The following is a 19,304-nucleotide window of genomic DNA, read 5'->3' as shown; positions in this document are numbered from 1 at the left end:
TCTCCTGCAGGGTAGGAAGAGCTCTCCCCTGAAAACTACCAATACAAAGAGACAAAGAAGAGGTGGGTCTTTGGCCCTAAAAGTTGGCCCGTGTTTGAAAAAGGCCTTTCAGTTGGGAGAGAATTGCCTCTTCTGATACTCACTGGTTCGATAAACCAGTCTCCCTGAAGAAATTGGGGTTCTGATTCTGCCCCGTCCCCTGACAGGGAAGCGCCCTCCATGTGTTAACTTCCCCAGCCCTGCATCCAGAAGGGTCCCCAGGTCGGTGGGACACACCAACACATACTCCCTCCCTAGAGAGGGTGCTATGATGCACGTGGGACCTACTGCTAACCCTAAGGCTGGCCCTAGAACTTGGCAGGGGGCACTGGAGGATGGAGTCCAGAAAAAAATTCCACTCTCTCCAACACCTGCTTGAATATCCTGAGGATAATGGGAACCCAGAACACATATGTGCATCATACACGTGTACGTCCGTAGCTATGCAATATTCTTGTGATTTTCTGGTGGGGAAGGGGGTAAGGACAATGGTGGTATTTCATATAGCCCTGGAAATGAGTATGAATTAAAATTCAGTTTGATCTTATTTTGTCTTCAAAGGGTTTGACGGGGTGGGGATAAAGGAACAAAACCTAGGAACGGGAGAATCCAGGGAAGGGAAGGAAGGAAGGCTGGGAAGCTACTGGGAAATAGGCAGTCCAAAATCTGCCTTAGCTTTGGGAAAGGGAATTGAGGGGCAGGGCGGCGGGAGAGTATGGGGCCTGCCAGGATGAAATTAGGAATGAGCATCAGGTGGTCTCTTGCCAGGTGGGAATAAAAGAAAAAAACGAAATGCTCGGAGTTTCAAGCAGACAGCTTGGAGTAGTGAAGAGCAAGACCCAGGGGAGTACATGGAGGTGGAAATAAATTCAGGCACCAGCTGACCCATGGAAAGAACGCAGAGAAAGGTCAGGCGCCAGCTTTGACTCCTAAGGCACTGCCCCCCTCCACCCCCCTTCCCACAGGCCCTGACTACACAACAGGAATCAGCCTGAACACACTCCCAGAGATGAGCCTAGGTCTGAACAAGCCTGAGACAGGGCCTCTGGGAGCCATCTGTCACCCACATGTTAGGGCTGAAGCTGCAAAGGAAGCAGTGATTGGCATAACCGGGGAAGAGCACAGGTAGATATGTAGACTGTCCTAAATGGAAATTAAATTTAACTATCATCTAACTATATGGAGACTAGGGAAAAACTGCTCTGAAAACAAAAGATGCAACACCTGACATATCCATGTAATTTGTGGTTAAGAACACGGGTTCTAGAAGACGGCCTCGACCACATTGCATAGCTACCACTCTGGGACTGTCTCCCTGTCCGTACAGTGTAAAGCAACAGCTGTCCCACCTCACTGGTCTGTCGTGAGAATTCACTGAGATGATAAATGCAGAGTCCTCAACGCTACACTCATAACAGAGGTTGGAGAGGGTGCCTGGGTGGCTCGGTTGGTTAAGTGTCTGCCTCCGGCTCAGGTCATGATCCCGGGGTCCTGGGATCGAGCCCCGCATCGGGCTCCCTGCTCAATGGGGAGCCTGCTTCTCCCTCTGCCTCTCTGTCTCATGAATAAATAAAATCTTAAAAAAAAAACAAAAACAAAGGCTGGAGAAACAGAACCTCCACTGTGGTGGGACAGGAACTACATGCCACTTCTTACAAGGTAAAAAAGCGAAAGGCCTTGGTCGAGGAGGGCAACGCAGTGGTTCAAAGTTCAGCCTCGGGGATCAGGGTGACGACCCTGTTCTATCACCAGAGGAAACCCAGGGCTGTGGAGAAACCTCTCTAAGCCTCAGTTTCCTTTACTGTCCAATGAGAATAAACAGAGCACTTCCATCTCAGGCTGGTTGTGGGCATGAAAAAAACCTAAGATATGCAAAATACAGGCAATTTATTCAGCATGTACAGATGAAGCACCTGCTGTATGCGGGCCTCTGTTCAAGGTGGGGGGGATGCTGTGGTGAGTGACACATGGGACAGAGACAGGGAGGTCTCCGAGACTCATGTCGCAAGATCCCTGGGCTGACATTCTGGTAGGAGAGGCAAGCAACTGAAAAACACAGAGCATTTAGTACAGGAGCAAAAGCCCTGGACGGAGCGCTCAGTTATCAGTCTGCACAGAAACACATTACCCACATGACCGAGTTTCTTTTCCAGAACGGAACAATGTCCAGCCCACCCTGGAAACTTGTGCATTCAGAGTGAGCAGGCAGAGGGCACCTACCTCATCCTTGGCCAAGGTTTTCAGGTGCTCCAGGATCTGAGCCATCACTGTCTCACACAGCTTGTTGTTTTCAGCCAGAAACTTGGAGTCTCCCCCATAAAGGCTGTCGTTGGAGTCAACTGATGGAACAGACCAGAGCAGTGAGCAAAGCGTGGTCTAGCCATACAAAGGAATATTATGCAATCATAAAAAGGAATGAATTTTTTTTTTTTTTTAAGATTTTATTTATTTATTTGACAGAGACACAGCAAGAGAGGGAGCACAAGCAGGGGAGTGGGAGAGGGAGAAGCAGGCTTCCCGCGGAGCAGGGAGCCCGAGGTGGGGCTCGATCCCAGGACCCTGAGATCATCATGACCTGAGCCGAAGGCAGATGCTTAATGAGTGAGCCACCCAGGTGCCCCAAAAAGGAATGAAATTCTGATACGTGTTGAAATGTGGATGAATCTTGAAAGCTTTATGTAAGTGAAATATGCCAGACACAAAAGGACAAATACTGCATGATTCCTCTTTCACAGGACACTGGAACAGGCAGATTTGTAGAAGGACTCAGAGTGGAGGTCACCACAGGCGGGGGCAGGGGGGCGGGGGTATGGGAAGTCACTGTCTATTGGGTACAGTTTGTTGGAATGATTAAAAAATCTTGGAAATGGGTAGTGGTGATGGCTGCTCAACACTCATCATACTTGATGAAGGTGAATTATGCACTTAAAAATAGTTAAAATGGTAAACTTTATTTTATCACTATGTGTAGGTTATGAATTTTTAAAAAATGTAAAAAAAAAGCCTTAGTACAAAAAGTCTGTATCTTTGACTTGGGGAAGCCATTAAGGTATTTATTTTTAAGAAAATAATCCAACAGGGGCGCCTGGGTGGCTCAGATTGTGATCTCAGGGTTGAGACTAAGCCCTGCATCGGGCTCCATGCTCAGCAGGGGAGTCTGCCTGAGGATTTCTCTATGCCCCTCCCCTCACATGCACACTCTCTGTCAAATAAGTCTTTAAAAAAAAAAAATCAGAAAAATAAATGCTCTGTTACAGTATTAAATACTTGGAGGATAATAAAAGTACATGATCTATAGTTATTAATTACCACATAGTACACTATATTATTATACTATTAATAACACATAATTATAAGATACTTAATTTTTAAAAAGTGACAAAAGTATCCATAGTAGAGCCCAGATGTGTACATCTATATTTCCTAATTTATAGCTGCTTAAGAATCAATTTTTTTAATTAAAAAAATTAAATTTCATAATTTCCTGTCATCAGTCTTGAACCTTCCGGAGAATGGGACGGGAATAAGCACACAGTAATTAATTAAGTAATTTCAGCTATGCCTTCTGTGCATTTCTAGTTGCTATTTCTAGAATAACAACTATTCTTCCCGCTTTTTATTTTGAAAACTGGCAAGGCTGCCGAAAAGTCGGGAAAACGGTACACTGAATACATACCTGTGCTCTCCACGATACACACATATAGACACACAGACACATGACGGAGTTCTGTGGCTGAACCAGTTGTAAGCAGACTGCAGACACGTTGCCTAAGAACAAGAACAACTGCTCCCCAGCAGTCTCCTTGCTCCCCAGCCTCTCTGTGCAAAGGCGATCTCTAATCCACTTCTGAACTGCCTGTGTATGGAGCTGCGTCTCAACTGCTCTCCACCAGTCAGAGGAGGACAGCTATTCTCTTAAGAGAATGTAAAAGATTGGGATTCTGGTAAAGGAATGTGATTCTGCCATTCACCACCACCTGAGTTTGCAGGGCGGCAGGAAGGAATTTCTCACGTCTACCGCTGAGGACCGGAATAGTTCCTGGCATAAATTCTCAGGCTCACTCCGGGTTGGAATCTACTCTCTTTCTGATGAGCTCAGCACTGGAAAAGAGAGAAGGTCTAAGACCACCCATGGCCAACACACCCCAGGCTTCCTTCCCAGAGGGGCCAGGGGTGTGTTCGGAGCAGGCTGCTCACTTGCACATGCACACACACACACGCACTCTCTCTCTCTTTCTCTACACCTCCTGGATGAGGGCCTGTTCTGCACCAGGTTCCAGGCTAGGAGCTGGGGACCCAGTGGGGGCCAAGGCCGTCCCTGCCTCACAGACGCTCACAGACCGTAAGGAGATGCAGACCAGCAAAGAGGCAATCACAACAGCACGTACTGATTGTTAGAAGCGGGCAGTGCAAGGGGTTACGAGATCTTAAAATCTAGGCTTGGGATGGAACTCTGGAATTAGCAAGATCAGGCCAAGCTCTACAGATTAAATTCAGGAGACGAAGTGCTCAAGGGGGAACGGGGGCGGGATGAGTTTTCCATGCTAACACTTGGTGGTGACGGAGGGAGGAAAGGGGAAACTTGAGAATTAGAAGGAAGTTGGTCAGACCAGCTTGTGCAGTGGCCCCTGCGAGTCCAGGCGCAGCTCTTCCGAGGGAGATAAATGACATCCCTGGCAAGTGGCCACTAGGAATAGCCTGCAGTCCCTGCACCTGTCTGGCCCTGGGATCATGACCCCCAACGCCTCAAGGGCCTGGCAGGTGGCGTGGAGCAGCCAAGGGGCTACAATGGCTTCACGGAGCCATCCTGGGTTGTGGTCTTCCAGCCACATCGACGCTATCTGCATATGAAGTAAACACTCAGTAGGCCGGCATCCTCCCCTTCCCTGTCGAACACGCCCTCTCTCTCACAGGCTCGGGTGAACGCGCTGGGGTTCTTGCTCCAGGTGATTTCACAATGCCATCTTCTTAATCGAGAAAGAAAGCAGCAGAGGCATCCTTTGGAAATGCAAAAAAGTTGTGACCCTAGTTCTTCAGAAGTTCTAACCTGTGTCAACACTACAAGGCTGCCTAGAATAAGAAAGGGATGGGAAGGCAAAGCCTCCTTCGGGCCCCCTGGGCCTCTCTCCTACCAGGACAATTGTCAGGTCACAATTACGCATCCACGGTAAACACAGCTGGGCCAAAAAAAAAGGGAAAAAACCCACCCATCCTTCCGCTTTCTCCTCTAAAAGCTAGAAATGTAAAAGCCAGGCTCCTGCCTATCAAACCTCGCCACGCTCCCTTTGCTAGCACTCTGGCCCCCAGTCTGTCGTGGCTGTGTTAAGTTTAGAGGGTTAAATGAATCTGCTCCAGAAGAGGGAGGAGAGGGCTTGCCCCTCTCACAGGGCCTGAGGTTTGCAGACCCACTTCCACGTCAGTGCCTGGTCCTCAGAAGTCTCTCCACAGTTGCAAGCCCTCAATGTGCACTTGGCAAAAAAGGAAATAAAAATGCCAACAAATAAAGGAAAAGGTGCTCAATCTCATTAGTCATCAGAGAAATGCAAATTACACTCATCAGAAGAGCCAAAATGAAAAAGACTGACCACAGGGAGGGAACAGAGGGAACCCTCATTCATGCCTGGTGGGGGTGTCAATGGGTACAACCATTTTGGAAGACTGTGAGACAGTGTCTACCAAAGCTGAACATAAGCAAGTCCCATGAGCCGGCAACTCCACCTGTAGGCACAGAGCCAACAGAAATGTACACCAAGAACATGTCCAAGAATGTTCACGGCCAGAACCAGAACCACTGGAAACATGCAAATGTTCATCCGTCAGGGAATGAATGAATTCTGGTACGGTCACGCCACGGAATACGATACGGCAATGCAAAAGGAGGAACTCAGCTACGCACAACACGGACAGAGCTCACACACAGAATACTGAGTAAAAGAAGCCAGACACCAAAGTATGCATGCTAAATTTCATTCACATAAAAGTGAAAACTGTATAAACTAACGTGCGATGCTGTAAGTCGGGAGAGTGGTGAACCGTGGAGAGGAAAGGGGTGGTGCTCACTGGAAGGGGGGCACGATCTGGGTGGGGGTTACCTGGGTGTGTTCACTGTGTGATGAGTCACTGAGCTTTACAGCTGATGGCATGTATGTAGCATGTTATACTTTAATTAAAACACTGTTGTTTTGTAATTGAGGAGGGAGCGTGACGCATGCCCCACAGTTCTGGGCGTAAATTCCACTTCCGTCACTAACCGGCTACAGGACCTTGAGTCTCCCCTTGCTGGAATGGAAAGTGGGGACACCCATGCTTGTCGTACACTCTGCAGTGCTGTAAGGAGTACAGGAGGAAGATCCGCGGAGTCTGGTGTGCTACCCGGCATGCAGTAGGAGCTCAAGTCGTGGGAGCTGTCATCCTTGACATCAAGCAGCCTCCCTAAGTTACATCTTAACGATGAGCCCCCAAATCCCAGCTAGAGGAAGCCTCTGAGAGTCATAGGGGAAGGCCCTCCTGCGAATTTGCTTCCTGAAATTTCCAAGTGTATAGAGACAGTTGCTTAAACCCTCAAGTATGTCATTACTGGCCAAAGCACTTTTAACAATAGGGCCATGTTCTGGGAAACCAATCACTGGAACTGAGGGTCTGATAAGCAGGCAGATGCCTGGGCTCTGCAGGCAGAGGTCTGGAATTGGGACTGTCCTGTGTGTCCAGGATATGAGAAGTCCGCTTTCAAATTTCTAGCAGCAAATTCAAAATGGCTGGTAGCACATGGGGGAGCAAGGCCACCTCCTTCCTTCTGAGCATCTGAACTAGGGGTTCACGGAATCTCAGCATCACTTGAAGAACTGGGTAAAGTCCCACCTGAGACTGGGGTTAGGGGCAGGCCCCGGATGAAGCTCAGGCATGTATATATTTAACCACCTTTCTAGGCTATTCGTAGTGCACCAAAGAGAGCACAGATCCAAAAGAGTGCTTCTCTAAACTTGTCTGACTGTTGAAAGGATTTTGGATGTTTGTTCTAGACAAAATTCTCAGGCCCCTTCTTGAGGATCCTAATTAAGAAGGGATGGGATGGGGCTTAGGAACCTGCTCAGGGAATTCTTATTTGGGCACATTTAGCAAGGCCCTGGAGTAGAAGTTCCTGGTGGGTAAAAAACTAGATTAAGTAAAAGAAAACAAAAAAACGTCACTGGACTTTCATGAACTTCAAGCTCGGAGCAGTATGGGAAGAGGGCACCCCGCTACCTTTGTCTATGTGGTAGAGGTAGTTCTCCTGGCTCATGGCGGAGAGGAGGTGCAGGACGCAGGTGTAGATGCGGATTTTATCGTCACTGCTGTCCTCCCAGGTGTAGTCCTGGATCACGTTGAGAAGCTCTCGAACAAGAAACAGGACCCCATGTTCGGGATGATCCTAGTGAAAAGCCAAAACAGGAGAAATAATCCTAGATATGAGGCGGCGGGCGGAGGGTGGGCGGGGGGGGCGGAAATCCCCAAAACCATGAAGACAGAAGCCCAGGTCCCTCCCGTTCACAGCTGTGGAGGACTTACAGTGCCAGCCACTTCCCGGAGGCAAGGCCACTCATGAGCCTGGTTCAGTAACACCGAGAAAACAGAGACTTGTTAACCCCACTGATGAGCATGCTCCACTCTGGGAAGACAAGCCCCGAGAGCCTCCCTGGATCCAAGGAATCAAGGAGGCCAAGTTACCTGTCAGCTTAATAGCCTGTTTTCCAAAATTACAGTCTTGTTCTCCCATGTGTGTAGCAGTAAAAAGCCCTGTTCCTTGGACTACAAAAGCAAAATTGCAGGTCTTGCAGCAGATGCAACAGCGGAAGCCACCTACTCTGGGTAACCCCCCCCCCAAAAATGATCACTGTCACCACCAAAGGCACCAGCTTTATATATAGCATTGCTCTTTAGGGTGTTCAGTGACATTAACAGCTAAATTGAGGACGCTCTCTTGGGAAAGGAAAAACCCAAGAGACACTCAGAGTTTAGAATGGTGTTTCTCAGATGCTGAAATGAACCGAAAGAGGGTTCCGGACGGCACAAAGCTGGCAACTGGCTTCCCTTCCAACACGCTACCTGGGATTCTGGGGCTCTCCTCCTGAACACACCCCCCCAAGACCTCTACCGCCAGGGGTGAGTGCCCGGGCCCTGCCACCACTGCCTCGCTGACCTGGTAGCCACACCTTGATGGCTCCTGGGACCAGCTGGACCCCCCACAGTCCTGCCAGGCCACCGTGGCCTTGGTAGAAGAACAAGGCCATTGCCAAACCACAGCCCGGTGAGCATGAGGATATTTTATAAATACCCCAAACTTGTTCTGCTCCTGCCTTCCAGTCTGCGGCCAGTCCCTGCCCCTGGCTGAAACGAGTTGGAGAGAAGGAAGCACGCCCGGGTGACACAGTCCCCGGGGGCCAGTCTCCCACACCGATCTCGATGGCAGGGCAGAGGAGCAGCCCGTGTGCCAAGGAGGTCTGGCCTCCCGGCCCTACTGTTCCCTCGGACTGAAATCTTCATCTGTAAGACCTGGCCAGACCCGCTCCTCGATGGTCTCTAGATCCCATCTTTCGTGCGGGCTCCTCATTGAGGCCTTCCCTGGTCATCCATCCAGAGCCTAACACACACCTTCCCCCAGTCTCCGTCACAAATCGTCCTTATTTTTTCAGAGCAGTTCTGAAGTGACTTATTTATTCCTTCTGGGAATATCTCTGACGGCATCTCTTGGTTTACATTTTTCTTTCATCCTAGCCTCCGACCCCCGGGAGGACAGGTACTTCAGCTGTCGTAGTTGCCGATTCACAGCCAGGGCTGCCCAGGGAACACGATGTGATCGGTGCTCCGTCCCTGTCCCTGGCTCTGGGGCAGTGCCGGGCACACGGCAAGGACTCAGAAAATAGTGCCGAATGTATCACAGCCGGAACGCCTTCTCCGTGCCAGGCGCTCAGGTGGCTACGAAGACAAGTAATAGTCGCTAACGTTCATGGTCACCACGGTAGCTTTTCTGCGTTCCAGAAAGATACTGTTATGACCAGCCCCTAATTTCACAGATGGCAGATGAGCCCCGGAGAGGTCAGCGGGCCCCGTGTCACACGGCTGGCCCACGGAGGAACCCGGGCTCAAGCAGAGACTCCTACCGTGCCGCTCTCTGAGCTGATGGAGCCGGCTAACGGGGGGAAGCCACATCCGTACGCCAGCCACTGTGGACACCTGCACGGAGGATGACAAGTGCTGGGACCAGGACGGGTGGGAAATGACCCGCAGTACACTTTCAACCGGGAGGAGGAGGGTGGAGGGGTGGGAGAGGTTTGGTACAGCTGTTAACATCTACAGGAATCGTGCCTGGGTATCAGCAAGAGAGGACGCATGATGCCTCGAGGCTGAGCGCCTCAGACTACAGTGATCAAAACTGCTCTCGCTGTGGTCTGCCTTGCATCTAGAGTCGCGCTCAGCTGGCAACTCACTCACTACTGCCTCTCTCTGCGAACAGCTGTTTCTGACTGGGCTATTTTGTTCTGCTGTGTGGATGTTCAAAAATATTTTTTATTTAAGGACCTGCCTTGGGAAGAAACAACAATCTGAATGTTCCAGTAACAATTTCATCCCCGCTGTTGTAACTGCGGTGGGAGCCCATTCAGCACACCTCCACCGAGGGGGACAAGGGGTCATGGAGACAGAAAGGTTTGCAGTAAGCCATTTCCGTGAGCTTTTTGCTCATAACTGAAGAGACGAGACTATTTCCAACCTTCTGCACCAGGAAAAAGTTTTCCATAGGATATCCACGCTTCAGTGGTCGTAACTTTTTTTTTTTAATTGTACTTTGATGCTTCAGTGCCCGCAACCGAAGCAAGGCAAGTAAACACAGATTTAAAAGAAGAAGACGAGAAAGGGGCGCCTGGGTGGCTCAGTTAAGCGGCCCGCTCTTGATTTCGGCTCAGGTCATGATCTCCGGGTCCTGGGATGGAGCCCTGTGTCCTGCTCCGCACTCAGTGGGAAATCTGTTTCGGGATTTTCTCTTCCTCTGCCCCTCCCCCCCTCCCTAAAATAAATAAATAAATCTTTAAAAACAAAATTAGAAGAACAAAAGGTCCTGGATTCAGCTGGCAATGCAAGCAGAGAAAGGTGCCCCCCCCCCCCCCGCCGGCGTCTCTGCCGAGGCTGCCTCCCTGACAGAGCAAACCAGTGCCTATGAGGCAGCTCCCAATCAACCCTCTCTCTCTCTCAGCTGGACAGACAGGGGACCTGGCTTCCACTATTTGCAATATCCCTTTGGGCCCCTGGTTCTGGTCTGCGGGAATCCCTGTATTAAATGCCATTCCTTGGCAGAGGCAGGGATACCCTGGAAATGACTGACTTTCCAGGAGCGCGAAGATCAGAGGCGGCAAAGATGCCCTGAGCACAGACATCCTGGCTTTGACTCTGCTCTTGGCCGCTTACGAGTTGGTGACCCTGGGAAGTCACTTCACCTCTCTGTGCCAATAAGGAGAGCAACAGGCTTGTTTGTGGAGCATTTGTGAACTGCTGGCTGGCTCACTGGAAGGGGTATGTAAGTGTTGGTGATAAATAATAAAGTCCTTCAGAAAAGGAGCCAGAACATGGGGCAGGATGGGGCATGGCGCTGGGAGGAGCAGGGCAGGAAAGCGGGGGGAGTGAAGCGGGAAGGCAGGGGACAGAGCGGCACGGGGATGCGAGGCTGTCGGGAACCAGCTCACGGTCTGGGGAGCTACACGGTTCTGCAGGAGCCCACCCCTGCCTGTCTGACCAGCTCACGCCCCCAGCGTCCCTCAGCACCACCACAGACGACTCACCGAGGCTCTCTTCTGGTCCCTCCAATGTAGGGTGTGCCTTCCCACCGGAGGGCCTTTACCCATGCTGCCCCCTCTGCCCAGGATGCCCTCTCCTGTCCCCCCAAGGCCCTTCATTACTAGTCATCCTGTGGATCTCAGCTCTAGCAGCACATTCTTGGGAAACTTCCCGGACCCACTTCCCTTCAAATCTGGGTTCTCAGAAGTCCCTGTATTTTTTTGTGGGGCTTTATACAACTGTAGTTTTAAGTGTGTATTTATTTGCTTAGTGTCTCTCTTCCTGAGTGGAGGACGCACTTCTCTGGTTCACTCCTCAATTCCCAGATCAGCAAGTATTTACGGAATAGACGGGCTGAATGAAGCTCAGCACTCAGACCCCATGTCATGCTCATGGCTGGACCTCTTCACAAGGATAAGGAGTAGAAAAAGACAGTTCCCTGCTGTGTCCTAGGTGATCAGGGCCAGAAAACTGATGGTAGTAACATTTCCATTGCCTATAAAAGTCAACTGAATCAAAATCAGGCCTCTGAAGTGTTAACAATGAACCTATTCAATGAAGACTACGTGTCCTACCAAAATGTTAGGAGAAATGCATTAGCTCCGTTATATAGAGAAGTCTATCTGCAGCCCACCAAGAGGCTGACCGCGGTGAAGAACAAAGCAGAATGCTTCCAAATGCTTCCACGCCCTGCTGTTTGCCGGAGAGAGGGCTGGCCTGGGGGAATGTTTATTTCTGCATTTCTAAATATGAATAAAGTGAGCCAGGTAGTTTATTTAGTCTAAAATCACTTCAACTTTGTTCTCAACAAATAAAATGAATCAAGTCCTTTTAAAAGCCTTGTACACAGTTGGCAGGGATGTAAACTGATGCAGCCACTCTGGAGAACAGTATGGGGGTTCCTCAAACAATTAAAAATAGAGCTACCCTAAGATCCAGCAATGCCACCTCTGGGTATTTATCCAGAGAGTTGAAATCAGGACCTCAAAGAGATATTAGTACTCCCATGCTTAGTGCCGCGCTATTTGTCGTTGCTAAGGCTCAAGCTCGAGCAGGTAAGTGCACTGTAAACGTTTCAGGCTCAGATGGTGCAGCCAGGCTCCGGAGCAGCAAAGATCTGGGTTCAAATTCTGACTTGGCTGCTCACTAGCTGTGCAGCCTCAGGCAAGCTGCATGGGCTCCCCAGCTCCGGGGTGCCCTAAGTGGACAAGGCACAGTGACTCCTCCCTTGCAGGGCTTGGGGGGAGGAGTCCTAGACACTGAATGATGAGGAAGGACTTCCCGGCACAGGGCAATGGATGAGCAGTCGCACTGGGGCTATTCTTCATCTCATTATCTTTACTAAACCCCAGCAAAAGCATGCACACTGATACCGGGAACAAGAAAATCTGCTGAGACCAGGGGGACATTCCCGTGGATGCCTAAGGGGCCAGTAGGCAACAGAAATGGGTTCAGTGGGTCCGGAGGTGCCCACGGGAACTGCAGAAAGGGCACATGCCCCCCCCCCGCCCCTCAAAATGGGGCAGCTGCTCCCAAGCTGTGGCCAATTGGCCAGGTCGGAGAATGTGGGCCCCACATGGCGGGATCGGATTTTTCAAGAGGAGCCGAAAATCCAGGTTTTTCTGTGATCCAACAATTTTTAAATGCGGGTAATTCATTCCAAATGTTTTCCATCATTATGTGGCCAAAAAAGCCTGTTTACAGGCTGGATTCCACCCACTGGTTATCAGTGCGCAGCCCCAGGGTCTTCTGGGTCCCAAAGCACTTTCAGATCTGTTGTTTCATTCGGCCTTACGGCAGCCCTGCCAGGTGGGCATTCTGATGACATTTTAGAAAGGTGACAATTGAGGCTCCGAAGAGTTAGAAAACTTTCCCAAAGCCACAGTGCTGCTGAATCACTGGGTCAGACTGCACTCAAGTTTCTGACTCCAAGCACAAGGCTTTTGTCAAGGCTCCAGTGATTTTTGAATTGAAGAAAACCCCACGTGCAGAAGGAAAATGTATCCCAATTAACCAGTGAACAATGACATTAATCAGCTGGCTCCTTAGAAACTCTGATTCTTTTTGGTCCCCTCACTTGACAACTAGACTATCCAAAAAAGAGAAACTGATGATACAAAGGACTAAGAAAGTGATCTGAGAACACTCAAGTCAAGCATCCAGCTCCTGGCCACACCATCCTCCCTCTGGAGAACTTGGGATCTCAACTGGGACACTTGGAAACTGCATCATTTTTTGTCTCCTCAGCTCCTCCAAGAGACCATTCGAATGCCAAACAATTCACCCACACAAAATGCACACTTCAGTGATAGTATATTCACAGAGATGTGCAACTGTCACCACAATCAATATTAGAACATTTGTGTCACCCCAGAAAGGAACCTTTACTCATGAGAGCAGAGTTACTTCCTGTCAAAGTGTGGTCCTAGGACCGTCCACCCCTGACTTACTCAGGAGGCTTTCAAAAATGCTGACTCAGGGGCCAATCCCAAACTCATGAGTGAGCCTCTCTGGAAGAAGGGTCCCAAGAATCTGTATTTTAACAAGGAGTCCTGATTCCTACAGACATTTGGCTCTACCAGGAGCCAATCTTGTTTTGTGCCTGGCCCTGTCACAGCCTGGTGAAGGCTATGGGCTCCTCAGAACATGATTTTTAATGCAGAAAATAAAATACATAAGACTACAAAGAAAAACCAATTATGCTAAAATATACTTGTCAAAGTATTTTTTCAATGTATTTGTCATATTGTGTTCTATTACTTCCTGGTGAATACATTTAATTAGCCATCTTCGGAAATATGTCACACCTAAAATGTGTTAAGAACATACGGCTGATTTCTTTGGTGACAAAGTCCAGCTATGTCACTATTACCGTGGCCCACTGCCTATAACTCACAGTGAAGCAAAGGGCTAAGTTTATTCACTGAGATTTGTAAAAATTAAGATTTTTTTTTCTCATCTAAATTCATGGTTGCCCTTGCTGGGAGTAGGGAGACCCCAAGTTAAGAACCCCTGCTAGATACTGAGGGTCCTGGCGCTTGGTCTGGAGAGTGGCCTTGATTCCTGCTAGCTCAAGCCTGACTGCTTGTCAGTATGTCCCACAAGAAATCCCAGCACGCTTCCAACAATGTCTCCTTTGACCTCAGCCACCTTGTTTTGGTTTCTAGTAGTTGCCACTGAAAGAATATCACCGTCACCTTTTACAGGGCTGAGTATGTGCCAACTGTTCTTATCACGTATGTATATTCACTCCCTTAACCCTCCCAACAATCCAGAGATAGAGACACTATTATTATTTCCATTTTATAGATGAGAAGACTGCAGCCCAGTCATGTGACATGATTGCCCGAGCCTGCAGAGCTGGAAGGAGGGGGAGCCAAGGTTCCACCCTAGACATCTCTGTCCCAAGACCTGAGCCCTTACCCAGTAAGTGGCACCCCCTTGACCGTATGGAGAACCTCAACTAAGACACCCAGGACACAAAATGAATGGAAAATACATTGAGTAATTTAGGGGCACCTGGTTGGCTTGGTCAACAGAGCATGTGGGATCTTGGGATCATGGGTTCGAGCCCTGTGTTGGGGGAAGAGATTACTTAATAAATAATAGTTAAAAAAAAAAGAAAGAAAAGAAGATACACTGAGTAATTTAAACATCTGACTAGAAAACCAACACACAGATACAGATAGGACGTCCCTGCACTTTTAGGGCTAAGAATGTATATAAAGCAGATCAAAGAAGGACATCACCTATAGCTCTTCTGGCAAAACGTACCGGAACTATTAATAAAGTAGAAAAGAAATTGCAGAGGAATTCCAGAAGGAATGATTCCGACGGTCGCATCTTTCCATCGATATTAATCATCTTTGGAACTTCTGGAATGAGGCTTATAGCGGCTTTGAAAAAGGCATCAGCTGCAAGACAGAAAAAAAGTCTGTGTATGAGAACTCCGAAAAATTCAGGTTCTGCTTTGTTCTTCATTGGGCCTGCAGGCCCGTCCTGAGAGTTCTGTGGAAGTCAGGCCACATTGAGGGCCCCATAAAGCGGGCAGGTCCTACAAGAGGGTTTCTGCAACCTTAACCAACTGGTGGAACATTCAGTTGAGAGGGCACTGCTGTTACCTTCCATCTCCCCCTCTCTCCCTCCTTCCTTCACTGAGCAACTCAGCTCAAAGAACCGCAAATTGGCTTTAAGAATTAAGTGAAATAGGCAAGTGGCAAATTTTTACAGAAAGCCAAGAAATCACAGCTGTGGGGACCGAGGGCTCAACCTGGACTGGTTCCCGGAACCCTCCAGTGCCCCGCATGTGGAAGCACAGTCACCGGGTCCACTTCACAGACGGGAACCAAGGTGTGGAAGGACGAGTGGTCCTGCGTCAGGGTCCTGGGTACACTGAGGCAGAGTGGGGCACAAACTCTGGTCTGTCTGCATCTACCCTAGCGCACCCTGGATTTGTTAAAGAAATAACTGAGACATCTGAAGGAATCCACACGTGCACACACATGCCTGCATGTGCACACACATATGCACACACGCACATACATGAACACGCGTGCATACAGACATGCACACACAGAGATACATGCACGCACGCACGCATACACAGCTTTAGAGACTTCTGACTAGGTGATCGTTCCAGAGAATCGCTTGGGAAATGAAGATATTTTTAAAACTATTTAGTATTCTGTAAAACAAGAAGACCTCAAAGGGTGAGAGAAAGCAAGGCAAGGGGAGAGGAAGAGGAAGAGGAAGAGGGGGATGGAAAGAGGAAGAGCTGGGTGGGAGGCAGCAATGGGAGAACAGAGACAGGAAGGAATGGATGGGGAGAGGAGGAAGGACTGGAGGTGGGGGCTGAGAGGGAGACAGAGTTCTTTCTAGAACTGCCAAAGCATTCACCACGAGAAAAAGCCTCAAGGTCAAAACAGACAAAACACTGACCTGACAAGTGAAATCTTAAACTACCCAAGAAGATCAAACGTTTGCATGGTCCAAATAAGTACACTTCCACTCCGGAACGACTCCCAGTGATGCGGAGAGGACACGGCACTGGCACACGGCATCCTGAACCCCCGCCGAAACCCCACCCAGCACCCCAGAGGGGCACATGCAACAACAAAGGCCTGCACTTAATGAGAAGAGTGTGCAGCTGCAGCTGGGGGGGGGGGGGGGTTGCCTTCTCTTCCTTCTTCAAAGCAAGAAAAAAAAGACAACAAAAACCACGTTAAGGAAAGGCAGCTCTCAGAGCTTTCCAGAAACTCCCTTCCCAGGCTGTCTCTCCCAAAGTGAACTCACAACCCTACCACATTCCCCAAGCGGTGAACAGGCACCGCGAGCACACAGAGAAAAGGAGGCGAGAGTCGACATCAGTGTGAGACCAACGTGATCACACAACTTAACACCTACTTTCTGAGAGCCTGTTGTGTCCTTTGGTCTGGGGGGGGTGGGGGGTGGGGGACACAAAGCAGCTAATGTCAATCTTGTCGGACAGAAAGAGACTAGATACAGGGCCTCTGGGAAAAGATACCTGATGCGGACTCTGGTAGACAGAGGAGGGGGCTGCAGGGTCTCCTGTCTCAGGCTACAGACAGTAGTAAAAGGCAGCGTTGGAGGGAACCATGGAGACTCCCAGGCCCTGTCGTAGTCTGTATTCTCAGTCCTCGGCAGTCCTGTGGGGAAGGCACAATGGTTTCCATGCCCACATAAGGAAATAGGCTCAGAAAGTGAGTGGCCAAGTTAAAGTAGCCCAGGGAGGGTCAAGGCCATCGCCCGCTCTAAGCAATGCAATCAAATCTGCACTAAAAAAAAAATCAACCTGCAACTCCTAGATCTGATAAGGGGTTTATATCTAGAATATATGAAGACATTCTCCAGCAAGAGCAAAACAGGTAACCTGATCAACAACGGGCAAAGGACCTGAATAGACATTTCTCCGAAGAAAACACACAAATGGTCAACAAGCCCATGAACGGATGCCCAACGTCAATAATCATTAGAAACATGCAAATCAAATCCACAGTGAGATTTCATCCCTGGGAGGTAACATCAGGATGGGCACCACTGAAAATCAGTGACTAGCAGGCGTTGGCAAAGATGTTGAGAAACTGGAAAGCTGGTGCACTGCGGGTGGGGACGTGAAACCGCTCAGCAGATGTAGGAACTGGTTTGGTGGCCGCTCAGAAAGTGACACACGGACCTACCACCTGACCCCGCAGCTCCACTTCCAGGAGTACCTTCCAAAGAAATTAAGGCAGGGACTCAAACAGGTACGTGTGCAAGAGTGTGTGTGGAAGCACAGGTCACAAGAGCCAAACGGCGACAACAACCCGGGCGTCCGCCAGTAGAGGAACAGATAAGCAAAATGCGAAACATCCACACCATGGGATAGCCTGAGAAGGAAGGAAATTCTAACACGTGCCCCAACATGCACGCACCCTGAAAACACCATGCTAAGAAAATAGATCAGACAAGAGGACAAATGCACAGGATTTCGCTTTCATGAGGCAGAGGAGTCGAATTCGTAGAGCAGAGAGCTGACGGGGAGCGGGGAATAGTTACTGTTTTCAGGGCTGTGCTTTTCATTCAGTCTGGGATGAGGAAAATGTTCTGGAAATGGACAGGGGTGAGGGGGTTGCACGGCATTGTGAATGCACCTAAAGCCAGTGAACTGCACACTGAAAAATGTTTACAGTGATACATTGCATGTCACTGATACGTAACCACACTACACGATAAAGAAACAGAGCTGAATTCACCACTGACATTACCCCCCTTTAAGCTCAGGCAGGCCTGGGCCCCACCAGGTCTGGCTGTCTTCCTTCTGCGGGAAAAGCTCTCTGTCCCCATGGCTCTATAGGAATTGCTTTCTGGTGAAAACATTAAGTCCATAATGGACAAGGTGAAGAGCCTCTCTCAGCGGAATCCAAAACTCTGCTCAGAACAACGTGAAAGACCATTTATTTATTCTATTTATGTGTTTGTTACCAAGTGGCCCCAAGAAAAGTGCCTATTATTATGCTTCATTAAAGAGGGAGCAGCTTTGTGCCCGGCTCTCTGTTCCTCACAAATGCCCCACTCAGTTCCCATTCCAAAGGAGAGAGCTAAAATAAACAGTTATTTAGGGGTTGGGGCAGGCAATGTTCCAGTGTTCCAAAGCAGATTTTTATTTCTATCCTCAGAAGACTTACTCCACATATAAAATCTTATCTAGGATACTTCTCAATTTTGACTTCGTAATTAGGGCTCAAATCCTACTGTATATGAAAACAGTTTTTCCTCATGGAGTTTGGAATAATCTCATCAATACCAGAGAACACTTTTGTGGCTATTAAAGAGAGAGAGAGAGCACACACATCTCCAGCAGACACCCCGCTGAGTGCAGATCTCAGGATCCGAGCCAAAATCAAGAGTCAGATCCTTAACCAACTGAGCCACCCGGGCACCCCTTGTTTTGTTTTAAAGACCTACAGAAAAAGGAGAAATCAGATTGCCATCCACAAAGACTATTATTCCTGTTTCACAGGGGGAAGGAAAAAGCAGGTATATGTACCAGCTTCCCTATGCTGTATCTTTTTCTACCTGAATCTTCTGAGGTTTCATGGAACAACGAGGCTTCTTTTTCACAACCCACTTAAAAAAGAAAAGAAAACCAAAAATACCACTGAGGCCCAGCTGGCCCCACCCTAGAGATCGTTCTGACGTGTCCTTCAGTGCTGCCGGCTACTGGCCGAGGGCAGACACAGCCAGCATCCCTGCTCCCAGGAAGAGAGACCAAGCTCCTCTCAGAGCCAGTTTTCCAAAACTGCTTTATCACAAGAATCATCAGAAGCCTTGCCAAAAAAAAACAGGTTCCCAGGCTCAATATCGCCGATGGGAATGTATCACGGTAGAGCCGCTTTGCAGGACCCGGCAGCTCCTCTGAACGTACGTACAGGCTCCGATATGGGTGAACCTTGAAATCGTGATGCTAACTGAAAGGAGTCGATCATAAAAGATCTGTATTGTAAGACTGCATTTTTACACGAAATAGTAAGAATAGGCAGATCCAGAGAAACAAAAAGTAGATGGGTACCTGCCTGGAGCTTGGGAGAGGGGAACAGGGACTGACTACTTAATGGATCAGGGACTGCCTTTCGGGGTGATGAAAATGTTCTGGAATTAGTGACGACAGTTGCGCAACTCTGTGAATGCCCTAAAGCCCACTGAATTGTACGCTTAGGAGAAGGATGGATTTTATGATACATGAATCAATCAGATCTCACTAAGCTGTCATTGAAAAAATATCTATGAATTCCCAGGTGCCACCTTAAATGTACGAACCACGCTATCCAAATAGAAGCTTGGAAATCTAACTTAAAAAAAAAAAAAGGTTTGAATAGGTACTAGAGCTACAGGAGTCAAAATTCCAAAGGCAACACTCCTTCTCACTCCCATCCCCTGCCATCCAGCTACCCTTCCCTGAGGCA

General features: G+C 48.9%; 1 protein-coding gene across 7 annotated transcripts in view; it reads right to left on the bottom strand.

Annotated features, from left to right (window-relative positions):
* VPS35L (VPS35 endosomal protein sorting factor like) overlaps positions 1 to 19,304 on the bottom strand; it is a 113,161-nt gene that overhangs the window by 4,888 nt on the left and 88,969 nt on the right. For 5 of the 7 annotated variants that reach the window (XM_045875077.3, XM_045875079.3, XM_045875080.3 and 2 more), the window contains 3 exons: positions 14,617 to 14,756; positions 7,282 to 7,447; positions 2,260 to 2,378 (listed from right to left, as the gene is read on the bottom strand). In XM_045875077.3, the coding sequence (XP_045731033.1) occupies positions 2,260 to 2,378; positions 7,282 to 7,447; positions 14,617 to 14,756 (425 nt within the window). Of the gene's footprint in view, positions 1 to 2,259; positions 2,379 to 7,281; positions 7,448 to 14,616; positions 14,757 to 15,780; positions 16,028 to 16,366; positions 16,509 to 19,304 lie in introns of those variants that run through there. The other 2 variants (XM_064592608.1, XR_010411867.1) reach the window with 2 other exon arrangements.

This window comes from Mirounga angustirostris, unplaced genomic scaffold (assembly GCF_029215605.1).
Source record: "Mirounga angustirostris isolate CCGP_5_RB_7025 unplaced genomic scaffold, mMirAng1.0.hap1 SCAF_5, whole genome shotgun sequence".
NCBI classification, from domain to species: domain Eukaryota; kingdom Metazoa; phylum Chordata; class Mammalia; order Carnivora; family Phocidae; genus Mirounga; species Mirounga angustirostris.
The sequence above is the reverse complement of the archived record's forward strand: the minus strand, read 5'-3'. Positions and strand labels throughout refer to the sequence as shown.